Here is a 23,422-nt window from a genome sequence, read left to right on the forward strand (position 1 = left end):
ACTGTCTGATAGATGTTGCCACCCGCTCACTGCCTGTGGAGTTGACACAGTCTCCTCTCCACCTCTCTCTTGGCATACATGCCCCATTTCAGTACAAGCAGATCCAGGTCTGCAACTGTATCTGAGATGGGGACAAAGGTGGAAGGGGATGAATAAAAAGTGTTCTGCCTTCCCAAACAGAACCAGCTTCCATTGCTCTCTCACTAGATGTCATGCAGCAAACAAGAAGTTCCAAAGTCCACGTCACCCTTGTCAAGTTTATGTGGAGACTAGTTGCACCACCTCACAACCCTACAACAGGCCATGGGTTCTGAGTGGTTTGTTAACCAACCTAACAAGCCACCCTCGTGGGTTCAGATGTCAAGACAAGCTGTGTGCCCAGCAAGGGTAATTATGCAGATCAGCCAGCATGCGACTGGCACATGCAGGTGGTATATCAAGCCGCTGTGGCTCATCATCCACTCTGCAATTGTGCAAACCAGGTCAGTGTGTGTAGGAAGGGTTAATTCTGCCAATCCTCCCCTGTAAGTGTATCCCCTACCCTCACATTCCCCATTATCATGGCAAAAATGGGTTTGGGATCATGTGTTTGCCAAGGTAATACCTAATTAAAGATTCTGGCAATTTAAAATACCCATCATATAATTTCACAAAACATGTTGGGCCTTTTGGGATGTAATGTTAAAAAATTGCCCTCTCCCTGCCCTGGCGCAGCCATGAGGAGATCGGAAATATTCACTTCTGTTTTTAAATTAACCAGAGTTCTCTGGTACATCCAAACTCAGGGGAATTCTGGGTTGTTTAAGCTATGTTTTATTCACACAAGCCAGGAACAAACTGTGGTTTATTATCTGGTTTGTTCACTTAAGGCACAATCCTATGCATGTTTAGACAGAAAGAAGTCCTACAACTCCCAGCATTACATTATAATCCACAAACCAGAAGCATAGAAAATAAAGTTGCTGCTCAAAAACATCGAGAGGAGGATATGCTAAGAAATGAAATACAGTGTCAACATTTGGAGAAGAAAAATACTTATGAAAACAAAATGCTTATGAAGACCGCAAAAACCAAGTCTTGCTGGGTGAGGATGGGGGAATGGAAGATAACGGAGATGGGATATTCAGATTTATTCTACCATAACTTGAATTCAGTCAATTCCTTGACATTATGATCTGAATGCAAATATTTTTACATTATTAATTTTAATTGGCTCTTGCATAGAAGTTCTAACTTTGCAAGATTTTTCCATTCATAACATCCCTGTTTCAAGGAGCATCTGGGCTGGGAAAACGCACCGAACTCTACATTCTAAGGAAATGTATTTGCTTAGTTACTGGACAGCCACTGAAAAGCACTGATCCTATGTAATTTCAAGCGGTGGGAATGAAACACCCTCTTTGGGTCCCTGTGGAACTGAGTTACAGGCCACTGAAACTAAGTTCAATGAAAATGAATGGGTAAGCCTAAGAAAAAGCAACAGCTCTTGCTTGGAACTCCCAAAAGGCCATATTACTGCACCAGTTTCCTGCTCCCTGCTCTATACAAATGATAAAGAAATCCCAAGGTGGCTTTTTCTTCCCAGCTTGCTTCCAAAGCTAGCATACAATTCACCTTTCAAGGTAAAAGTACTATAGCTTTCTAAGCCAGACATGTTCAGGTACCCTTTAAATGTTCCAGTACCACTATGTGGTATCACTTTTCCATGGGTCCAGCATTGTGGTGAAATGTAAAGGCCTGAAACCACATAGGTGGAGCTGTTCATGAGGGGCCTCACCACAATATCATACCTTTGTGGGAAGGAAGACCCTGGTCACTGGCCCTGCCCTGGTGGCTATGTGCATCTAAATGTTATCAGAGCACCCACAGAAAAGCAGCTCCAAAGGTTCCACCAAAGGTTCTACCTTCACCTTAGGGAAGATCCATCACTTTGATCTTGTTTACCCCCCCACCCCCACCCCAGCTATGTGCATTAATCCTGAATGTGAAGACACTTTTTAATGGCTTAAAAACAAAAAAACAAAACACTACTGGCTGGAGCTTCTGTATATTAAGTTTAAGTTAAGTCCTAATTCAGAGAATTCACCTCTTTACTTCAGAAGACCCATAAAAGTACATTGGTTGAGGTTTGCAATCAATTAATTAAGGGTGCAATCTTATGCATGTTTAGACAGAAAAAAGTTCTACAACTCCCAGCATGCTCTAACCAGCATGAATGGCTGGGGAATGTTGGGAGTTGTAGGATTTTGTAATATATAAACATGCATAGGATTGCACTCTAATTCATTGATTTATGTGTTAAAACCAACTATGACATGTCTAATCAATTCACAACCCTAGGAAGAACCAAATATTAAGAATAAGGCTTTGCCATATAATGTTAATTTGCTTTGTGCTGTGTGGTCAGTTTAAAAATGGAGAATGTTCACAGAAAATTTTCAGGGGCATAATTTCCTAGGTCTCAATGGCACACCATCATTATATGTGATGATCTGTGGAGAAGGGGTTAAAACATCAGGACATTTCTCCCTAAATCAAGTATATTCATTTTACAGGCAATTTACTCCTTTTCCCTCTCCTTTTGGAGGACTGAGTTTTGTAATTTGCAACCGGTAAGAAAATCATGGCTTTTTTGGTTGCCAAATGGAAGCCATCACATCCTCTCTCTGCCCCCCCCCCGCGTCATTCTATCTAGCCTTTGTCCTATCATGTGGGTAGAAAACAAAGCTTCTCCCCCCACTCTCTTCCCCATAATCCTTAAAAAGGTAAGACTGCTGAACATTACACAGGTAAAGCCAAGGAGGAGAGGTTAGGAAATCCACAGATAAGCTTTCTCCTAGGACCCTTGCTTGCTCTTGGCTTTCGCTCCACCTAGGAGCATCCCTCAGTCTTGGGTAGGCCCGGGAGAGCTTCATGCTGCTCCTTGCACCTGCCGGCAGAAGCCTGTCAAGGTCCACAGCCTGGTCCCTCCAGTGGGGCCCTCCACAGCTCTCCGCCTCAGCCCAGCCCAGCAACTGTCTTCTTCAATCAGGGAAAGCTTCCTGGTCAATTGTCAGGCCTCACAGAGAAGCGTAGGCTCTGGCTGTAAACAAGGCAGCTGCCTGCTGTGTGCCATAGTGGAGGGGAAAATAAGGAATGTTGCGCCCGAGCTGCTTTAGCCCTGTGTGTGTGTGTGTGTGTGTGTGTGTGTGTGTGTGTATACATGCTCTGAGCAAAGTTGCTCTGGCATTTCAAGGGGTCTATCAAGGTGGTATCTAAGGTACCGCCTTCCCTGAAGCCCACCACTTCTCCCTCTACTTTTGTCTACTCTAATTGGCAACTGCTGACCAAAGCTTTAGCACACGCACCTTTGGGAAGAATAAGCAGGGGCAGCCAGCACGTAAGTGTTTTATTTAGTGGCGTAGGCATTAAGGCTGTCCTGCTGGCACAGGGAGTAAGGTGTATAGCAGTGGAGACTGGTGGCTCTGATGTCAGTGGGGTGGTGAATCTGCCCTGGGTTTCAGTCCGAACTAGTCAGAACTCTACAGGAGCTGTCCACAGTGCTGAACCCATAGGATTCACTGCTGTACTGACATTGGAGCCACCAGCCTTCACTGGTGCATATGCTTTTCTGCAGGAGTCCCTACTTTGAGACCCCTGCCCCAGCCCCTCACTACTCCCTGCTAGTTTTCTGCCTTCCCTGATGGGGCCAGCCAAAGAGAGAACACTCTGTCCATCGTGCAGGTGTCTGTTCAAGTCCCCAGGGCTCTTGATGGGGGGCATTATACTTTTAGCTTAGGAAAAGGCTCACAGCTCAGTCCCTGGCATCTCCAGGTAGGGCTGGGAAAAGAATCCTGCTTGAAACCCTGGACAGCCACTGACAGATAGTGTAGAGAGCTAGACCTAGTATAAGGCTGACCCAGTATAAGGCAGCACCTATGAACCTCACTCAAATAACCCTTGCCCATTGCCAAAAAAAAAAAAAAAAAAGCCAGTGTGGTGCAGTGGCAAGAGTGTTGGACTGGGAGCTGGGAGATCCAGGTTCTAGTCCCCACTCGGCCATAGAAGCTCACTGGGTGACTTTGGGCCAGGCACACACTCTCAGCCCAACCTACCTCACAGGGTGGTTGTTGTGAGGCTAAAATGGAGAGGAGAAGGATAATGTAAGCCGCCTTGGGTTCCTTGCCAGAGGAATAAAGGTGGGATATAAATGCAATAATAAATAAATACATACATACATACATACATACATACATAAACTCAGTCCAGATGCCTTGCTGGGATATTGAAAACAATGCACGATTACTCACAATTTCAGAAACAGAAGCTACTACTCATTGCTAGTAGGAAAGATAGTCTTTGATGTTTTGTTTTCATTTGCTGTTCTAATCATACAGCAGAACTAAAACTCAAAAATCAAGAAGTGTAAAAATTAACCTGTAGCCCCACTGATAAAAATTGGATTATGTAGCTTAATTTGTTAAAACTTTATCTGATTAATAGTGTAATCCTATGCATGTTTATTCAGAAGTAAGTCCAAAAAGAGTTCAAGGGGACTCACCCAGGCAAGGTTGTATAGGATTGCAGCCTAACCTACAAATGAAATGAACCTGATTAAAGTTAGCCACCTTCTAAGTCCTACTTTGGGGAACTGAGTGTAAATTGGTGGTTTATTACTATTTGCTGTTTTGCTGGAGTGGGGATTATAAATTAGGGACGTGCACCAACCACAAGATTGAATTCGGACCCTGATTCAGTGATTCAGAAAACAGCTTGATCTGCCTCAGACTGATTTGGAGGCTATCTGATTCAACTCAGGAGCTGAATCTGAACCTTGATTCAGACCTCTCATTGACTTCTACTGGAAATCAACAAATGGCTTCGTTGCTGTTTGAAAGGACTGGAAACAGCTTGCAAAAATAGTAGCCCCTTTTGTGAGAATGCGGCCTGCAAAATTTCAGGGGACTTCATGCTGGGCACCTTTACACTGCGATGTTTAAAAAAGGGCACTGCCAATAATGTGTTCATTCCTTGGCAGAACGGGATGAAATCTGCAGGCAGAACTTTAGTTCAGTTCAGTTCCAGCTGAACATCAGGAAAAACTTCCTGATGGTTAGAGCAATAGGATAATGGAACCAAATTCCCTAGGGAGGTGGTGGGCTCTCCCACACTGGAGGCCTTCAAGACGAGGCTGGACAGCCATCTGTCAGGGATGCTCTGACCTGGATTCCTGCATTGAGCAGGGGGTTGGACTCGATGGCCTTGTAGGCCCCTTCCAACCCTACTGTTCTATGGTTCTATGATTCTATGAACTACTAGGGCTGTGTGTGCCACTTTGGCCTGAAGCCCAAGCTCCGAGTCAAACCGAGCTTCAGGCCACCACTGAGGAGAAGTGGAGGGAGGCCCGAAGCAAAGTGGGTTGTTCCAAGTGCTTCAATGCACGATCCAAAGCCCAGCTGCCACGCCGCCACTGCCACCCAGCCCCCAGCTCCTTACCTGGGCCCTCTGGATGCGTGCCGGCAGCTGCCTTGTTGTTCTTGAGGGAGGGGGGCCGTGGGACCCCCACGGGACAAGGGCCCAGGTAAGGAGCTGGGGGCTGGGTGGCGTGTTGGGGGGGCAAAGTAAGTCGCCCCCCTGAATCAGCCCAAGCCAAATTGGGCCCAGCTCAGAAGCCCTGAAGCGGCTTCTGAGTTGGGGGGGGGGCATCCATGCACAGCCCTAACAGCGGCCCCTTCTGCGGGGCAGCAGCAACAGCAATTGATTCCCTATCAATTTCGGAGATACTGTGGGCATATCTACACACAGGGTTGCGCTTCTGTACCCAGTTACCTGGGAGTAAGTCCCATTGCACTCAATGGCATTTACTTCTGGCATGTATAGGACTGCAGTGTTAAACTGGTTTAATACTAATTCCCTTTCCCCAGACAACCTTGGCAAATGTAGAACTGGGAGGAGGAGGAAGATTCTCAGCAGCCTCACCAAAGGACAACGCCCAGGAGTTTTTTGTGAAAGCCATGGTAGTTAAACTGATATAAAGCCAATATAAGTTTGGTGTGTAGATGTATCCCAGGACGCCGGAGAGCTGCTTTTTGATGGTGCGGTCATCTCTCTGAGTTTTGCTGGGAATGGAGCCCTCACCTGTGCACACGCTTACACACACACAGACACATGGGATCGTGTGTAGGGGTAATATATGGGGCAGGCGGGCAGACTCATGGACTTTGATATGATGGACGAACGTACCACTTCAACCCAAGTTTCTATTGTTGTGTAAAAATATTTGAAAACATCGAGACGTAGGTTCACAGATCTAGCTTTGGTGCCGTGGTGGCTGTTTCTCAGGCAGTTTTATTCCAAAACATCCATCCAGCTTACCCGTACCTACCTTCCTACCATGGCACCCCTCTTTGCCAAATAAGAACATTTGCATCTTTATGTGCGAATTCTGAGTTCAGAGTGGGAAGGTGTTGGTGCTGCAAAGCATATCACTCATGATGTTTACAGCCCTAAATCAGGGGTTGGCAACTTGCGGCCCTCCAGATGTTTAGGCCAACAACTCCTATGATGGCTATGCTGGCTAGGGCTGATGGGAGTTGTAAGCCAAAACATCTGGAGGGCCACAAGTTGCCCACCCCTGCGCTAAATAGTCTGGGTCCTGAATGATTGAAGGTCTTTGTTCATTCATATGAACCGGCTGCACATTTAGATCTTCCTCAGAAGCCCCGTTCTATGGTCCTCCTACTGGAGGTGTGGTAGGTGACTACTCAGAACAAGGCCTCATTAGCAGTGGCACCAAACTTATGGAACTCCCACCCAAGAAAGTTTAACCTCACTTCTCCCCTGGACAATTTTTGAGACCTAGTAAAGGCACTGAAAGGAGCGTATGTGGAGTTCTGTCGATCTTCTTCAGCTGTTAGTTTCTGTATCCTGCTTGTCTGGTTTGCTGCTCAGTTGCTATTTTCTTGGTTTTGGTTTTGTGGATTTTGACTGCTATTATACTGGGGTTTGTTGTTGTTGTTATTAATATTCTGGTGATTTTTTTATTGTTGTTAAGCACATTGAGGTTTCTCTGAATCAAAATGTGGAGTACAAGTATTTTAATAAAGACTGACTGAACCTGCCAAATATCACACAGTTTCACCCAGTAGTTTTTGTCCTAGGCACAGGTAAAATGTGCCATTTTCAGAAACTCAAACCAAAGGTAATAAACTAAAGGGATAATCAGAGAAGTTAGGCATTTTAGAGGTGATTAGGAGGAGGTCACTATCCGTAATCTCTGGTGTAGGTTCTTTTGAAGTGCAAAATAACCCCACTCCTAGTATTTTCCTGTTCAGCATGACACCGGCTCTCTTTGGCTGAAAGGAATACACATTGCCTGGGAAAACAGGTCTGTGCGGAAACGGGACACACTCTCCATCCGACTGAGGGTGAGCCAGCCTGGCTACTGGTGCTGCTGGCCCCAACGGCACCTCGCCCACCTCTGCCGCTGCCAGGACCCCTTAGATGCCTCATATTGGGCTTGCTTTGCACCACAGTCTACAAACAGATGGTGTAGTGCTTTGCCCACTATATATTCTATAAAATGTATAATGAATGTGTAGTGCTCTGCCCACTATATTGTATGGACTCGTGTGTAGTGCTTTCCACGTGCACACACACACACAAAAGAAAAGGAGATACAGAAAGGAAAACTATCTACAAGCTTGTGGGGGATGGGGCGTAAGAGTAAGCTTTAGAGTAAGCTATAAAGCCTAACAGAAGAAAAAGATTGTTGTTGTTGTGTGTGTGTGTGTGTGTGTGTGTGTGTGTGTGTGTTTGTTTATGGTTTTGTTTTTTAGGAAGATAAGAGTTGAAATGGGAAGGGAAGGAATACAGGAACTGAGAAGGGGGAAGCCAAAGAACAAAGCAAGGAAAGTACTTTTAATGTTTGGGGGTTGGTGTTTTTTGTTTTTGTTTTTAACTAAAGAATCTAGAAAAGAATGAAAGGGAAAACTAATAGAAATAGTTGAATTGAGAAGGGGGGAAGGAAGAAAAAAAATGACAAAGAAAGCTGTAGTAGAACACACACATCACACAGATAGAGCTAGCTAGCCAACTCTATCTCTAACAAACTCTCTCTCACAGTGAAATGAAAGCATACTGATCTCCTGTTATATACCCCCCTGTTATATATCACCTCTGTCACTGATTGGAGACTGCTGGGTTGAGTTCAGCCCTAATCTGTCAACTAGAGTTGCCATTTGCCAAGGCTCACCATTTCCCCCCTCCCTCCTTCCCCCTCCTTGCCCCCTTCCTGATCTTTCTCAAGTTGATACATTTTAGAACCAGGGTGTCTGGGCTTCAGAATGGCAACAGAATAGCTCTGAATCTCTGAGGTGCACCGAGGTACTTCGGAGGTGACCCACTTCACTTCAGACTGCCTCAGGGCTATTTTGACTCTCTTTGGAGCTCAGCGAAGTAACGCAATTCTCTTCGGGGTTCGGAGTTGGCTCCAAAGCAGTGCACAGCCCTAATTTAAACTAGTCCTGGATCAAAAATCAAAATGGCAACAACTAAGTATTTATATCACAGTATTGCAAAACCTACCTTCTACCAAGGATGTGAGGAGGGTGACATTTGCTGCTTTCCTTCTCCCAGCAGGCAGATTGAGGCCCAGTCTGTCCAATTTTTCTCTTAAGCAACGCCCTCCATTCTTGGATTTTGCTCTGTCAGGAAAGAGCAAAATAAAACAAAGCCTCATTTTTACCCATTTCCAGTTTTTTTAAAAACAAAACAAAACAAAAGCTCCCAATGTCTACCTAAGGGCTGCATGTTCCCAGTTTGCAGCAAAGGGCCTTCTTGGCAGGAGCTGATAGAAACGCTCTGGGGCTGGAGCTGAAAAATGGCAATAGTGAGATTGCTATGGGCCAGAGGACCATGAGACTCTACAGAAGACCCATGACCAGATGTCCTGGATCCTTTTTGTCTTTCCCCAAAACAGCCATTGGAGGTGGCAGTTGGATCAGGGCCATGGTGTGCAGAGGGAGAGGGGTAAATTTACTTCTCCAACTGATTTCATGATATAAATCATTTACAGATGCTTCTGAAATTGCCTTCCTCCAGATTTTGAAGTTCCGAATCACCTGCTGTTGTTTCTAAAGTGAACTGGATGAATTTGACACTTTCATTATTCAGTTTCTTGATGTCCAGCTTTGTATAGAGCACACCTTTTGCTGGAGCTTTCAGACCCTTTGGTGTGTTTGTTTGTGCCTCCATTCTAGTGCTGGGGCAGGAGAACTAAGAGCTGTAGCAAACTGTACATGCTTTGATTTCAGAATTATTTTTTTAGAAATTCCTCTAGTTAAACTGGCATTCAGGTGGAGTGAAATGCAGGGCAGAGCAAACCAGGTAAATGAATTAAGGGTGGAATGTGGAATGCTTTCCATCCCTGGAACGCTCCCCTGGAGATGCTGTTGTGCAGAGAAGTGAAACCTACAGGTATAATATGTGTAGAATTAGGGTTGTACGAAAGTCACTACCTTTTTGAAGGGTGACATTCGTGGTGGGGGGGAGGCACTCCGTCCCTCCCCCTGAAATTCTCTCTGGCCGGCTCCGCTCTGTGGAGATTCCGCGGAGCCACCGGCCGGGGCTCCCCGCAACTGGACATCCGGCCACTAGGCTGCCTGCAGAGACGCAAATGGCGGCTGCCGTAGACGCCACCATTTGCGTTCCTGTATTTTGCCGTGATAGGCTATGTAAATATTACGTAGCCTATTATGGCAAAAAAAGGGAACCCAAATGGTGGCCGCCGTAGCCGTCGTCATTTGCGTTCCCTTAGTTAAGCCATGATAGGCTACGTAAATACTTATGTAGCCTATCACGGCTTCCGCAGGGACGTAAATGGCATCCCTGCATTAGCTGTGATAGGCTACGTAAGTATTTACGTAGCCTGTCATGGCTATATGGATGAAGCGAATGGCGGCCGCTGACGCGGCTGCCATTCACAAGTCAGCGCAGATGGCAGCAGGTAGGTGCTCTGTTCTGGGCCCATTTCACAGGGTGGGGGGGCAGGGGGGCTTCATTCCACCACGGATTTCAGGGGGCCAAATGCACTGGCATTCGGCCTCATCGAGATCCATGGCAGAATTCTCTGACATTCCTATGTAGAATTTGAGACATGCTGGTGTTCAGTGTTCTGTCTTTACATATAGCTAGAAAAGGATGTTGAACAAAATACAGCACTCCACAAATAATCCTCTTCCTCTCATGTGTCTATGGCAGGAGTGTTGAACATCTTTCATTCTAGGGGTCTAATTCAATCTCAGAGAAGGTCTTTGGGGCCCCATTCCAGTGATGGGTGGGGCCAAGGGCAAAAGAGGTGGAACCAAAATACAGAACTACCAGCAACTTTGAGTTTCAAACTCCTCCTGCCATCTAACTGAGCCCGAGGAGAAGCATTTCAGCCTTTTAGGATGGGGAAAAAATCAAGGAAAACCACCAAATGATTGGCAATTGGGGAACAGATGATGGGGCCAGGGAAAGGGGGGCATGGCCATCTGAGGAACCACAGAGGGCTGGATTGGCACCTTGGGCAAGCTGGATTGGCCCTGTGGGCCTGAGGTTTAGCACCCCTGGTATATGGGTTTTAGAAGGAAGGAACTCTCTGAATGAAAGTAATGGGAAGGAAGTAAATTACTGACTTTGATTTATTCATAGAATGTTCTATTAAGGTGAGCAAGAATTGTTTTCCCCATTCATTACCCTTATTACTTTCTGTTATTACAGACATCACAAATTTCATGAATCATTTGGGGGAGTGTGGGGGGAAGGAAACACATTTGCATTGTTATTTATTCATGTAAAATTAGATCATTTTAGTACTCACATTAATTGTCATTTCCCTTTTATTATTAGAACTGGTTTTATTTATTTATTTTGCCATCAACTGTGGCAGAGTTGACTACAAAGCTGATTTTGGAGGCTTCTCCTGGTGGACAGCATTTTAGTTTCCCAGAATGCCCCAGATGTTGCATTGTTCTGCAGCACTGGGAAGGGGGCAGTGGTGGCCACCACTATGCAGTAGCTGCTCTCCCCCCCCCCTTCTCAGTACCTTGGAATTATGCAACACCCAGACCATTTGGAGAAAAGAATATGGTAGCCACCAGGAACCCCTGTTGAAATCAACTTTGTTGCAGCAGCTGCCAACAAAAAATAAGCGATAAATGGCCATGAATGAGTAATGAGTAGGCATGGATGGGATCATGAAAATTGATCTCGTTACCCATTCACTTAATGCATATAATTTCACAATGCTTAGCTGGTTATTAGGATAGGGATGGCACTTCTAAACAAAATTATTGATATGCTACCTTTCTACCTGAAGGGCCCTGAGGTGGCTAACTAATTAAACTACAATCCACCATTAAAATACAACAATTATAAACAAGGCAGCTGTTCCTCCTAATCCCCAACCATAGTCCTGTCCTTTTGTGTTGAGACAGTCAGCTTTCCCAGCTGTCAGTCAGAGGGGCATACCAGGCCTAGCCCCACCATGAAGTCACATGAACCAATCACTCCAGGAAGTAGATTCCAAATGAGGCGCCATTTCCTGCCTCGCATCACTGTCTCAATGTGCCATTTCTCAAGGGAAAGCATGAAATGGATGTCATTGTGGCTTAAGGAATGTGCCTCTTAGGCTGCAATCCTAAACCCACTTTCCTGGGAGTAAGCCCCATTGAATCCAGTGGGACTTATTTCTGAGTAGACATGCAGAAATTCCCAAGCTGAGCAAGGGAAATGGCATTCAATTGAAAGGTCACTGTGTCCAACTCAAATGTCTATACATCAGTCTATAATATAGACTCTCTATATTATCTGATACAGTTGCACATAGCTTTTTGTTACCTTCTCAAAATCCCTCCCAAAAGAGAGGCATTGAGGCATTCTGGTGGGGATAAGCGTCTCTTCACCTCTGCGATGGTCACTTTGTATTTGGAAGTGGAGCTGAGTAAAGATAAGCGGCCAGGAACCGAGCAAAAGAGATCTGTGGGATTAACTACACACGTACCACCTGAAAATGTATACATGACATACATTAGAAGGAGGTTCAGCTCAAGTTTTTCAGGCTGAAATGTTCTTGGAACACATTTGGAAGAAAGTTTATGTCTTTGTCAATTTTGTCCCTTTGAAAAACAGGATTTGGTAGTAGAACTTCTTGAGTTTTTGGTTTTGTTTTAAATCTACCAAACAAGAAAGTTACAGGAAATGCATACAATTTATTGTGTTGGAAATACCCATTTATAAGAGGTGAGTGTGTGTGCATTTTCCTTTCTTTTGAATTGCATTCATTTTGATTTTGGTTCATTCATTTTCTGTTTCCTTGTATAAATTGACAGAGATACCACATGTGCACAGTTTACAAGGTGACACACAGTTTCCCATCAAGGGGTCCTGGCAATAATATATGGCTCTACCCCAACCCACCATGTCATAATGATGGGTGATTCACTGGGGTACATCTAATAGTCAATGGTAATTATAGAAACTGTAATTTATCAAATTTGAGACATCTGTGCATTAAGAATTAAATAGATTTTGACAACAGTCAAAGATCAACAAAGTTTCTGAAACTCATTTCTCTTAATAGGTGCATTTACAAAGAGAAACATGGGGTTGTATCTGGACTAAGTTAGTTGAAGTTGCATCCCATTGAAATCAATGGGACAAGTTAGTCGTGATTTATGCTAAGTCCCATTGATTTCAATGGAATGTTAAGTACAATAACTTTCTGAATCCACCCCAATGTGATTTTGATTCATTCATATGCAACAGAATTCTAGAAAAGCAAAATGAACACAAACACCAGTTATTTGATTCTATTTGTGCCTCATGTGCATTTTTTCACATACATATAATTTTAGGTGAATCCTCCCCCTGCTTATCCAGATTTGAGTTCAGCCAGATAATGTATAAATGAGATGAATTATACTGGACGGCACTATTCACTTCAGCTCTTGATATGTTTGCTTGTAGGCAGGTAGAGAATTACCTACAGTCATAGATTTTTTTATATTGCAATGCTAGAGACAAATTAAGTCCACATTTTACAAACAATGAGGAAGTGCAGCAATGAAATATTAATATTCCTCTTCTACAATCCATCCCATATGTGCACAAACAATTTGTGCTGAATAAATAATTGCTCCTTTAATTGGAAAACATTTTGTTCCCACCCACCTCTCCTTTTTCAGTGCAGGCTTTATCAATTCAGGGAAAAACATAAATCCCATAAATGCCACAGCAGTGTTGAAAATGAAATAAAATGGATTCATTTAAGTGTTGCCATTTAAAACAGCACTGAGAACCAACAAAGAGAACATTGGAAGTGATGGCCAGGACCTCAAGAGCGACTTCACGTTCACCTTGGAGGTTTGGAGGCATCCGGGGGGAGGGGTGTTGTTGTTGTTTTTTAAAAACGTTTTCCTTTGAGTGCCAGTTTTCCTTTGAGTGCCCCCCTCCATCCCTATGCCACGTGAGCTGAATGACTTCTGAAACCTCCCTCTGTTTCAAGTGCAGTGAAACCTTGTGGTGTGGCCAGCTGCTCTTTGATGAGCTCAAATGTGCATGGGCGGGCAGAACTAGTGGTTGCTTCCTTGGGTTTTGGCCTGTGAGAACAAGCCACACATTGAAAGAAGGGGAAAAGCGGTGGACCCAAGCAATTCACCAATGAAACAGTGAATCCACTGACGTAAGGGAATAGTGGTAAATGGAGCTTAGGATCATAGAGCTGGAAGGGACCTCGGAGATCATCGAGTGCGACGCCCTGCTCAGGGCAGGCTCCGCAATGCGGGATGCAGCTACAGCATCTCTGAGAGATGGCATCCAATCTCTACTCAGTGGAGGCTGGTGGCTATGATGTCAGTGAGGCAGTGAATCTGCTCCAGGTCTCAGCCAGAACTCTAATACAGCTACCCAAGTTGCTCCACAAGCCCCTTTCATACCTCCTTTAGAGTTCTGACTGGTTCTGACTGAAACCCAGAGTGGATTCATTGCTCCACTGACATTGGAGCCACGGGCCCACTGTCTCTACTTAAATACGTCCCGTGAAGGAGGATCCCCCCCCCACCAGTCTATTCCACCGCCCAACAGCCCTCCCAGTTAGGAAGTTTCTCCTAATCATTTGGGCTTGTGGAATATGATAGAAATCACTGCAATATAATATATTACAATAATTTCTACCACATTCCACATACCCAAATAATTAGATTAAGTTGAAATGCATATTCTAAATCTGCATCAATCTGGCTGGTGAACATTAGATGGGTTTCATTTTACAACTATCTTTCACAGCTGTCCAATGTATACCCCCTACTCAGAAGTCCCATTATGGTCAATGGGACTTACTCCAAGGAAAGTATGCATAGGATTGCAGACGTGTGTGTGTGTGTGTGTATGTGTGTGTGTGTGAAAAATATTATAGAATGAGCTTTGGCATGATATGGGGTCAGGGAGAGAAATGTGATGTCTAGGGCTCCATGTCTGTGCCCCATTGAAGCCGTCTGTGAGATTTCTTCCTGAGTAACATCAGATACTTCTGTATCAGAAACTACAGCACTTATAAGGGTGGAAGAAAACATTCTAAATGGCAGGCAAACATTCCAACCTTTTTAAAGAGAAGATGCTGTGCCAGACACCTCTAAAAATGGCACACTTCCTTCCTTGTTTCTCCACAACCTATTTCCCTGATCTGTAAGCTACGTTTTCTCCTCTGCCAACCTCCATTCACAGAAGCAGCTAAACATATGCTATGAAGCCACATACACAAAGAGGGAGTCTCTATTGCTCCTGTCTGGCCCATCTAACTAAAACCTTTTCCAGTGCTAAGCATGTTTTGTTTTCCTGAAGGCTTCCAGGACCTGGAAAGAAGGAAGAGCAACTCTCCCTGGTCATCTTGATCGGGTGCAGGATTCAGTGAGTGCTGCACGAAGAGACACTCTCTTTAATTTATCCTGAGCCTACCACCAATTTCATGATATGATGGCAGTATTTTAGGAGACAAATGGGGATTCCTCTTGCTTTGTTCCTCCCTTGGGATGAGGTGGGGGCAAGAGATGGGTTCGAGGTTTGTGTAACCAGGATCAGTGCAGAGGAAGTGAAGAAAGAACTACCTTCTTTTTCCTAAACTGAAAAGGGCAATGTCTTTAGCTTTTCTTTATAAGGAGAATAATACTGTGATCAGTTTAGTTGCCTCTTTCTGTACCTTCTTCTGGTCTGCGATATCCTTTTTGAGACAGGGTGACCTTGAATGCACACAATATTCTAAATGTAGCATAACATCATTCTCTACTCCCACAACCACGCTTCATGGTATCCTTGGTGCCATGTGGCATTGTTTGCTTATTTATTTTCCAAATTTATATACCACCGTATAAAAAAAAGATACCAAAGCCAGTGTGGCGTAGTGGCTAGAGTGTTGGACGGGAACTGGGGAGACCTGGGTTCAAGTCCTCACTCAGCCCTGAAGCTCATTGGGTGACTTTGGGCCAATCACTGACTCTCACACCCTAATGTACTACACAGGGTTGTTGTGAGGATAAAATGGAGAGGAGGAGGATCATATACAGCCTCCTTGTGCTTCATGGGGGAAAAGGTGGGATATAAATCTAACAAAGAAACAGCATAAAAGACACAATATAAAATACAAACAATCATGTGATCAGCAACAAGATAAAAAGCTGGGTAACCCCTTAGGGAAAGCCTGGGTAAAAAGATGTTTTAAGTAATCGCCTAAAACTCAAAAATGCAGGCACTTGCCTAATATCCACAGGGAGTGAATTCCACATGGCAGGTGCTGCTAAGCTAAAAGTTCTGTTTTTGGTGGTCATAATTAGGCAAACCTTGGGGTCATGTGGCACCTTCCCCGAGGATCACACTGACTGGGCAGGGACATAGGCGGTAAGGTGATCCCTAAGGTAACCCGGTCCCTTTATATGCTAAGAACAAGACTTGAAACCTGGCCTGCTAGGCTTATTGGCACCCATGGCAGCTGTCTCTCAGCAAAAGTGTTACATGCTGCTGAGAGGATGGCCCAGTCAGCAGCATCACGCCGGCATCCTAAGCTAGCTGCAGCTTCCAGACCAACCGCAAGGGAAACCCCACAGAGAGCACATGGCAGCAATCCTGTCTTAACGTGCTGATGCCTGGATCCCTGTGGCTAAGCTACCCTGGTCCACGAATGGTCCAGCTGTTCTGCTGGTACACAAACCCCATAATAATTATTAGCCTGGCTCACAATCCTGTAGAGTTACATTTAGCGCGCTCCAGAATTTGAACTCAGTGCATCAGGTTTTGTCTTTCTTGGAAAGACCAACATAGTGGCCAACATTTTTTTTTAAAAAAAATGGTAGCCACCCTTTCTGCACTTTGTGCAGAAGCCGTATAGAAACAAATGGAACTTTACAAGCTAGCTAGTTTGGACTGTTATTTGTAAGTTCTGCTGAAATCAATGGGACTGATGTCCAAGCAGGTGTGTTTGGCACGGAAGGCAGGCACAGGAGAAGCTGTCTTCTGCCAGGCCCAGCTGTGTGTCCATCTACTCAGGCTGGTCATGGCCCTCAGGCAGAGGGCTTTCCCATCACCTGCTACCTGACCCTTCCAGCTAGAGATGCCAATCAGAGTAGGCCAGCCTTCCCCAACCTGGTCCCCATGAGATGTGTTGAACTACAACTCCCATCATCCCCAGCCAGCATAGACATTGGCCAGAGATGGCACCAGTTTGGGGGACAGCTGGAGTGGACAATACTGGGCTGACCTGGTAAAAGTCCAGCTTCCTAGGTTCCTGTGGATCTGCAAAGGTGGGGGGAAGCATCTCGCACTTGGAGGGTGTGGAGATTGTCACTTGAGAGAGCATGTAAAAAAGGCAAAAGGAAGCTAGAATGGGAGCCTGCCCCCCACCTCCTGCCCTCCCACAGAATATCTGGATAAATGTCTGACAGAAAAGTATCTGCCAGTCTCTTCCACAGTCCAAACCTAGCCCACTGCAGAGTGTTGTGGAAATTATCTGAGCACTTCCCATGCTGTTTGACAAAACTATGGTGGGGTGTGTGTTCCAACCTTCCAGAATTCCAGGTTAACAAAGAATTTCTAAAACTAGCTCTGGAACTGGAGCACCATGCAATGCCTCTGCATTCAGTTCCTTCAGTTCATGTACATGGTTTCCCCCACAACGTTACCAGGGTGCGCCCGCAAAAGGATAAAGAACTGCAGAGAACAATCTTGATGTGATCCTTCTATGATTGCACTGAAATTCTTTTTGTGCTGTGCTTCACTGATGCTCCTGCACATGAACAAAACACCATACAAAAGGAATCTTGATACAACCAATATCTATACAGTCCCATCAAGTTCATTTTTCACAGTGTTTTAACAATGCACACAAATGCATTGGTAAGATAAAGCAGGCAAAGACATGAAGCAACAGAAAGCTGTCGGAAGTTGTGTGTGCACAGCCTGCCACGGGATCAAAGGTAAATTGGAACGTCAAGATGGGGGGGGGGTGGATTTGGGAAGCATGCCTATTTCAAGGGCATGAGTAACTGGCCATGTCTCCTCACCACAAGCCCATGAGCTACCAAACACATATTTGCTGCAATGTAACATGAATGAAGCAGCTCATCTGAACTGTCTCCACGGATTCCACTCCACCGTGTTTAGGGTCAGAATGCCAGTGGATGGCATTAAATGGATTTAATCCATTGATTTCAGCCTCAGTGTTGCAAACATCTACTTGGAAGTAAGTCTCACTTGTTTCATTTGGACTTGGGTTTCTATCACTTTTTAAATATACCATCTCACCTCATGATGGAATTGATCCCAATTGCATTAAGTTTGTTGGCCCCACACCTCGGTCTTAAATCCATATAATCCCACTCAGTCTAGGGCAACGAACCTGCCCCTTAAGCCCTATGTGAGGCAATGGAGTTTAACACCATGGTCCTATCCATATTTGGGGGTGGGAAAAAGTTTTATTGAACTAAGCAGGAGTTACTCTGGAGTAAACCTGGATGGGATTGCGCTGCAAATGTTTTTCCTGCATATTTCGGTTCCATTGATTTCGATGGGCTTTCTCTGGATTCTCCCCATGCAAAAGCATGTAGAAGAACTGTGACTTGTTGTCATTCTGTTTGGGATAGGAATCCTAACCCTTCTGCTTCACATTCTTAGCCAGCCAGATGAAACAGAAAAACCCACACAACCTCATGATACCCAAATCATATTCAGGGTGTTCAAGACAGGCTTGGGAGCAAATCCTTCAAACATAGCAGGACTTCTTCTGGCTCTGGGTAAGCAGGAATAGGACTGGGCTGCACCTCCAGTAACTGCACTTGGTAACACAGCCATAGAAGTGAATGGGGAACAGGCTGAAATTCTAAAACTCTGAGTTTCTTCACGTGGAGCTTTTATCCAGCTGTTGAGATTGGTTACTCATGGAAGTTTGCAGGTCCTTTAGATGAAGCTGTCAACCTCCAGGGTGTCTCCCACACAAAATGGCCTTTATTCCATTTTCAAAAAGACTGGAACTATCAAATTATAGCACTTGAGTTCCCTCCATGGAAAAGAGGAAAACCCACAAGGAGCTAGACCAATAAGACATATGGAAGAGTCAGAGCATCTCTACACCAGCCTAAAATCCTGCATTTAAAGGGGGGCTTTCCACTTCCACTTCCGTTTCCCCCCTCCCCCTCCCCCTCCCTCTCCCCCTAATCTGAGTCTTCCATATGTTGCATTGATCTCGCTCCTCTTCTTGCGGCTTTACCTTTTTCAGGGAGGGAACTCAAGCGAAACACAAGGGGGGTAATTTGGTACCTCATTATCTTCGATCTATTTAAAAACAGAATAAAGGTCATTTAGTGCGGGAGACGCCCTGGAGGTCAATGGCGTCATCTAAAGTGAGTGAGCGGAGCGATCTCAACAGCAGGATAAAAGCTCTGTGTGAAGAAGCCCTCGGATGGGGGGGGGGAGCGGGGAGGAAGCAAGTGCCAAGGGGGTTCCTTCTGATCCTGCATTTATAAGGGAAACAGAAAGCCCCGTGTTAAATGCGGGATTTTTAGGCTGGTGTAGAGATGCTCTCCATCACTGGGGGCCCAGACTCTTTAGGGCGCCCATGTGACAAACGTGGTCGAAGCACAGACAACTGTTGAGGCCCTGACTCCACCGCTGCTAATCTTCCAGCCGAGCCGAGCCGAGCGCCCCTCTCCTCTTCCGCCAGCTGTGTCCTCGTACCACCCAGCAACGCCTGTCGCGGATTACAGCCGCGCGGATGCGCCTCGCCGCTCCCCCCGCCCCATCTCTCTTTCTGCCCCCTCTCCTCCTCTCCCTTTATTGTTGTGACTCCACTTTAAATCAGCTCGGCTGGAGCTATTAATTAAACAAGCGTGTTAGAGCTGTTTACTGGGACTCGAATTGCGTCCTAAAAAGAGAGAGACAGCAGCGTTAATGACAAGACATTAAGGGCAAATTATACGTATTATAGGATTATCAAGATTTGGGCAGATAAGAGCTGAAGAGTGGGGGGGGATTGGAATATTAGGGCTGGGCAGAGACCGGCGGCGGACAAGGAAAGATCGCCGCGCAAGAGCGACTCCAGGCGCGCGAGGACCAGGCGCTGGGGCACTTGTTTCTGCGGGGGAATGAGACGGATTGTTGGTGGTTTTATTGTTAGCTTTTATTGTTTTTATGTTGTGATCGGTTTTAATAACTGTTTTATGTATTTTATTGTTGTAAGCCGCCTTGGGAGGGCTTCTGCCCTGAAAGACGGCCGAGAAATGTTCTAAATTTTAAAAAATAAATAAATCCGGCCACAACTCGGCGCGCCTAGACCCCGCGGATTTTCCGTGGGATTCTTGTGTTCATGACTGTGTGCATTAGATACCGGGGACTCGCGTTGTTAGTGTCTTGGAAAGAAATTCCTCGGGACTCCATGGGGCTTCGTTTCTAAGGGCTGGGTAGGACTTTAGATGGAGGTGGCAGAAATGTATAGATCGATTTCCGGCGTGAATCTTTAGATATAAAGATCACGCAATATACTGATGAAGGCGAGACATACATGGAGGTGCGGGAAGGAAAGCCAGAAAGGCAACGAGAGGCCTGGGAGGCAGGATAGGCTCTGATCTGACCTGTTCTATTACTCCCCATTCATGTCTATTCAGTAGATAGACATGAATGGGGAGATAGACATGGATGGGGATTAACCGAAATTAATTGGACAAGTTTCTGCTCTATTATTATATATAGCTGCGTTGTTATAAAATGGGTCCGAAAAGTATATAAACTTGTGAAGAAAAAGAAGGAGGAAAAGCAATAAACAGAACAGATACCATGAAACAGAAATAGAACAGAAAGCTGGTGTAGGATAGAGGCTAACAACGCAGACCTTATTCACAAGGAAGTAGGCTAGACTCAGTGAGATTTACTTCCGAGCAAGCAGGTATCGGGCCATTTCAGACCGGAGCTCACCTACGAAGGCTTTGTAAAGTAAATTGTATGTGAGGCTCAAGCCCTCCTTCCCTGCTTAAATGTGGGGATAATTAACAGGGGTCTATCTTATAGGTCTGTTGTCAAGGCTGCTGAACTAAAGGAGGTGATATGTTGTGTGAGTGCTTAACAAAAACACCGAGATCCAGCCGAGCTTAAGCGTTTTAAAGCCATTGGTTGCAACAGGAGAATCAGGCGCAAGTTCTGCAGTTGAAATTAGTTGGACTTGAAGACTGATCTGCTATGCTCCATATTGACTTGGAAGCGAACTCTGCTTAATCCAGGGGGAACATACGTCCAAACAAACGTTAAAGGATTGCTTAGTTTAGGCCAGATTGTATCCTACACTATATATAGTTATTTAAGTAATAGCTGTATGACTATGATGGACTGGCCTCACCCTATTCCAGCCTCCCCCAACTTGGTGCCTTCCACTGGTTGTGGAGTTCAACTCCCATCAGCCCCAGCCAGTATGGCCAATGGTCAGGGATGGTGGAGCTGCAGGCAGAAACATCTGGAGGGCCCCAAGCTGGGGAGGGCTATCTTGCCCCCCCCCCATTTTCTCTCTCTGTATCTCTTTCTTATCTTTACATCCTCTGATCTGGAGAATATTCTGCCAGAAATACTAACAAATTCCCCTTAGATTTTAACCTTCTGTTTAGACTTTACAGTTAGAACAAACGGAGCCCCGCTCATTCCTGCCCCATCTGGTTTCGCTTTCTAATTCCCTATTATGTACACCCAGTATGAACAGGGGCTGTTACATTCTGTGTACCGGAAACTAACACGACATATGCCTCCTGGTATATTCTGCCAGAATGTACCATATACGCCAAACTTAGATCTCCCCCCGCAGAAAATAAAAATGTTTGGTCTTAGATATCCCCACCCCCCACCACAGAGCCTCACTCCACCCCATCCTTCAAACTCTCTTACCTCCCCGCCTCGCCCCACATCGAATGAATGAGTCATTAGGCTGCAGTTCCATCATTAAGTGCCTTAAATTAAAATTGCAGATCAAAGGCCCCCAATCAAACCCCGGACTGCAAGTGATAGGCAGTGCCTTACGTAAACACATAAGGGGGGGGGCGCCTTTCGCGGCGCTTTATTGGATAGGCTGGTTTTTGGTGACTGATGCTCAGGCTCTTAAAAGGCCCCCCCCCCTCTCTCTCTCTCTCTTTCTCTCTTTTAATCAAATAAGATCTGACAATGTTCCTAGCTCGGCATTAATGCCTCAGCCTTCTCATGTCAGTCACCTCTAAGTGATTTGACAAACTCAAGATCTCTTAAAACGGGAAGAGTTCAGATCATATTAATTCCCCAAAAATGTTTCGATTCAAAGTAGTTTGTATTTTATGTTGCCAAGGGCAATCGAGAAAGAGAGATTGCGGATAGCCCGGGCCCCTTTTTCTCCTCATGGCCCAGAGGCGATAGCAGTGTTTAAGCTCCTGAAATTAGCCTGGGGCAGGGAAAGATGGATGATCACAAAGCGAAACAAGAGCAGGGCTCTCCCCTCCCCTCCCCTCCCCTCCCCCCCGTTTTTCTTTTTCCTTTTTTGGTGGAGTTTGCCATTTCATAAAACGACACAGGAGGGCCAAGTGTCACCACGTTGTCTTCTTTCTTTTAAAGATTCCAAAAAATATTTAGGAGGGATGCCGCCAGTCCAGCTCAATGGACTGGTTCCAAGGCAGGCTCGCAGATAGGAAGCAAACAACACAGACAAGGTAATCATCATCATGTAAAAAAAATAAATAAAAATCAAGCAGGTTATAGATTGATAATTAGAGAGAAATTGCTAAAATAGAAAACTAGTAAATAAACGAAGAGAAGGAGGAAGAAGAAAATGCTGGGTGAGGAAGAGAGAGAGAGAGAGAGAAAAGGGTGTTTCTTTTTGCTCCCCCCGCATGATTAAAAAACGCAGGCGCCCCCTGTAAATAGAAAGTTTGTGTCTTCGCCAGTGATTTCTTTTGAAACGGCCGATCTGAATATTCAGCTTTTAAGGCAAAGCTGCAGTTGTCTGTATGTACAACATTAATATGATCTCTGCAGAATTTGGGTCCTCAAAAAGATTACCATATCAAAGCAGGCGCCTGGGGCTAGAGAAGCTATCGATACGCTCGCAGTAGGTAAGGTAAAGATTATTGGTTGTGATGGTGCGAGGAGCGGAGCTCCGGGCGAAATCCTGCACACCATTAACTGGAAGTGATAGCGGTGGGAGCTCAGCCACCGATTCGGTGGCAAATATTGGCTCTAGCTGGTAATTAGCTCGCCAACACCTAAGTCTCCCGCCCCAGCACACACTAAAGAAAAGGCCATTCTTTTCTGGGTCTCATTAACAAGCAAACACACCACATCAGGGCACCGCGCAATGTCTCAGCTGGGACAAGCGAAGGCAGAGGAGGAGGCGGGCGAGAGACGCGGGTTTGGACAGAGGAGTTTTTTCAGGTTCATGTTTGTTTGCGAAGAACAATGGGGCAATCCTGTCTGCAGGAGTAGTGGGACAGGAGGGGACCGTTCTGAAATATATAGGGATTTCCTGTGTTTCACGTCCTTTCTGTCTGTTCCTCTTTTATTTTACACATAGCTTTTTAAAAAAGTTCTTGCCAGTTTCCCCACCTGTTTACTTCTTATTTGTTTCTGGATCTAAATTCCTTCTTTCCATCTTCTCATACTTCCTCTGTCTTCTTTTCACAGCGTCGGAGTGAGAGCCTCTTGAGTCTTTATGGAGTTAGATTGTCCTCCTTCTTTCCTCCTCTTTCTTCTGTAATCGAAATCCCTTGCACTTCCCTCTGTTTTCTCTTCTCTTGTATGTGCTTCTGGAATCGCATTTCCTTCCTTCCTTCCTTGATCACCCTCCCCCGCTCCCCGCCCTCAATACATAGCACGAGATGTTTCAAATATTAGGGAAACCCAGCTTAATATATTTTTATTG

The 23,422-nt window shown here is 45.3% G+C and overlaps 1 protein-coding gene across 1 annotated transcript in view; it reads right to left on the minus strand.

Annotated features, from left to right (window-relative positions):
* TFAP2D (transcription factor AP-2 delta) overlaps positions 1 to 23,422 on the minus strand; it is a 62,254-nt gene that overhangs the window by 31,015 nt on the left and 7,817 nt on the right. Inside the window, exons 4-5 of the mRNA XM_084830341.1 lie at positions 11,863 to 12,028; positions 8,566 to 8,684 (exon numbers count right to left, since the gene is read on the minus strand). Coding sequence (XP_084686467.1) covers positions 8,566 to 8,684; positions 11,863 to 12,028 — 285 coding nt within the window. The remainder of the gene's footprint in view (positions 1 to 8,565; positions 8,685 to 11,862; positions 12,029 to 23,422) is intronic.

Source organism: Heloderma suspectum, chromosome 1 (genome assembly GCF_057233095.1).
Source record: "Heloderma suspectum isolate Gila_16-S chromosome 1, 16-S_ref, whole genome shotgun sequence".
Classification (NCBI taxonomy): domain Eukaryota; kingdom Metazoa; phylum Chordata; class Lepidosauria; order Squamata; family Helodermatidae; genus Heloderma; species Heloderma suspectum.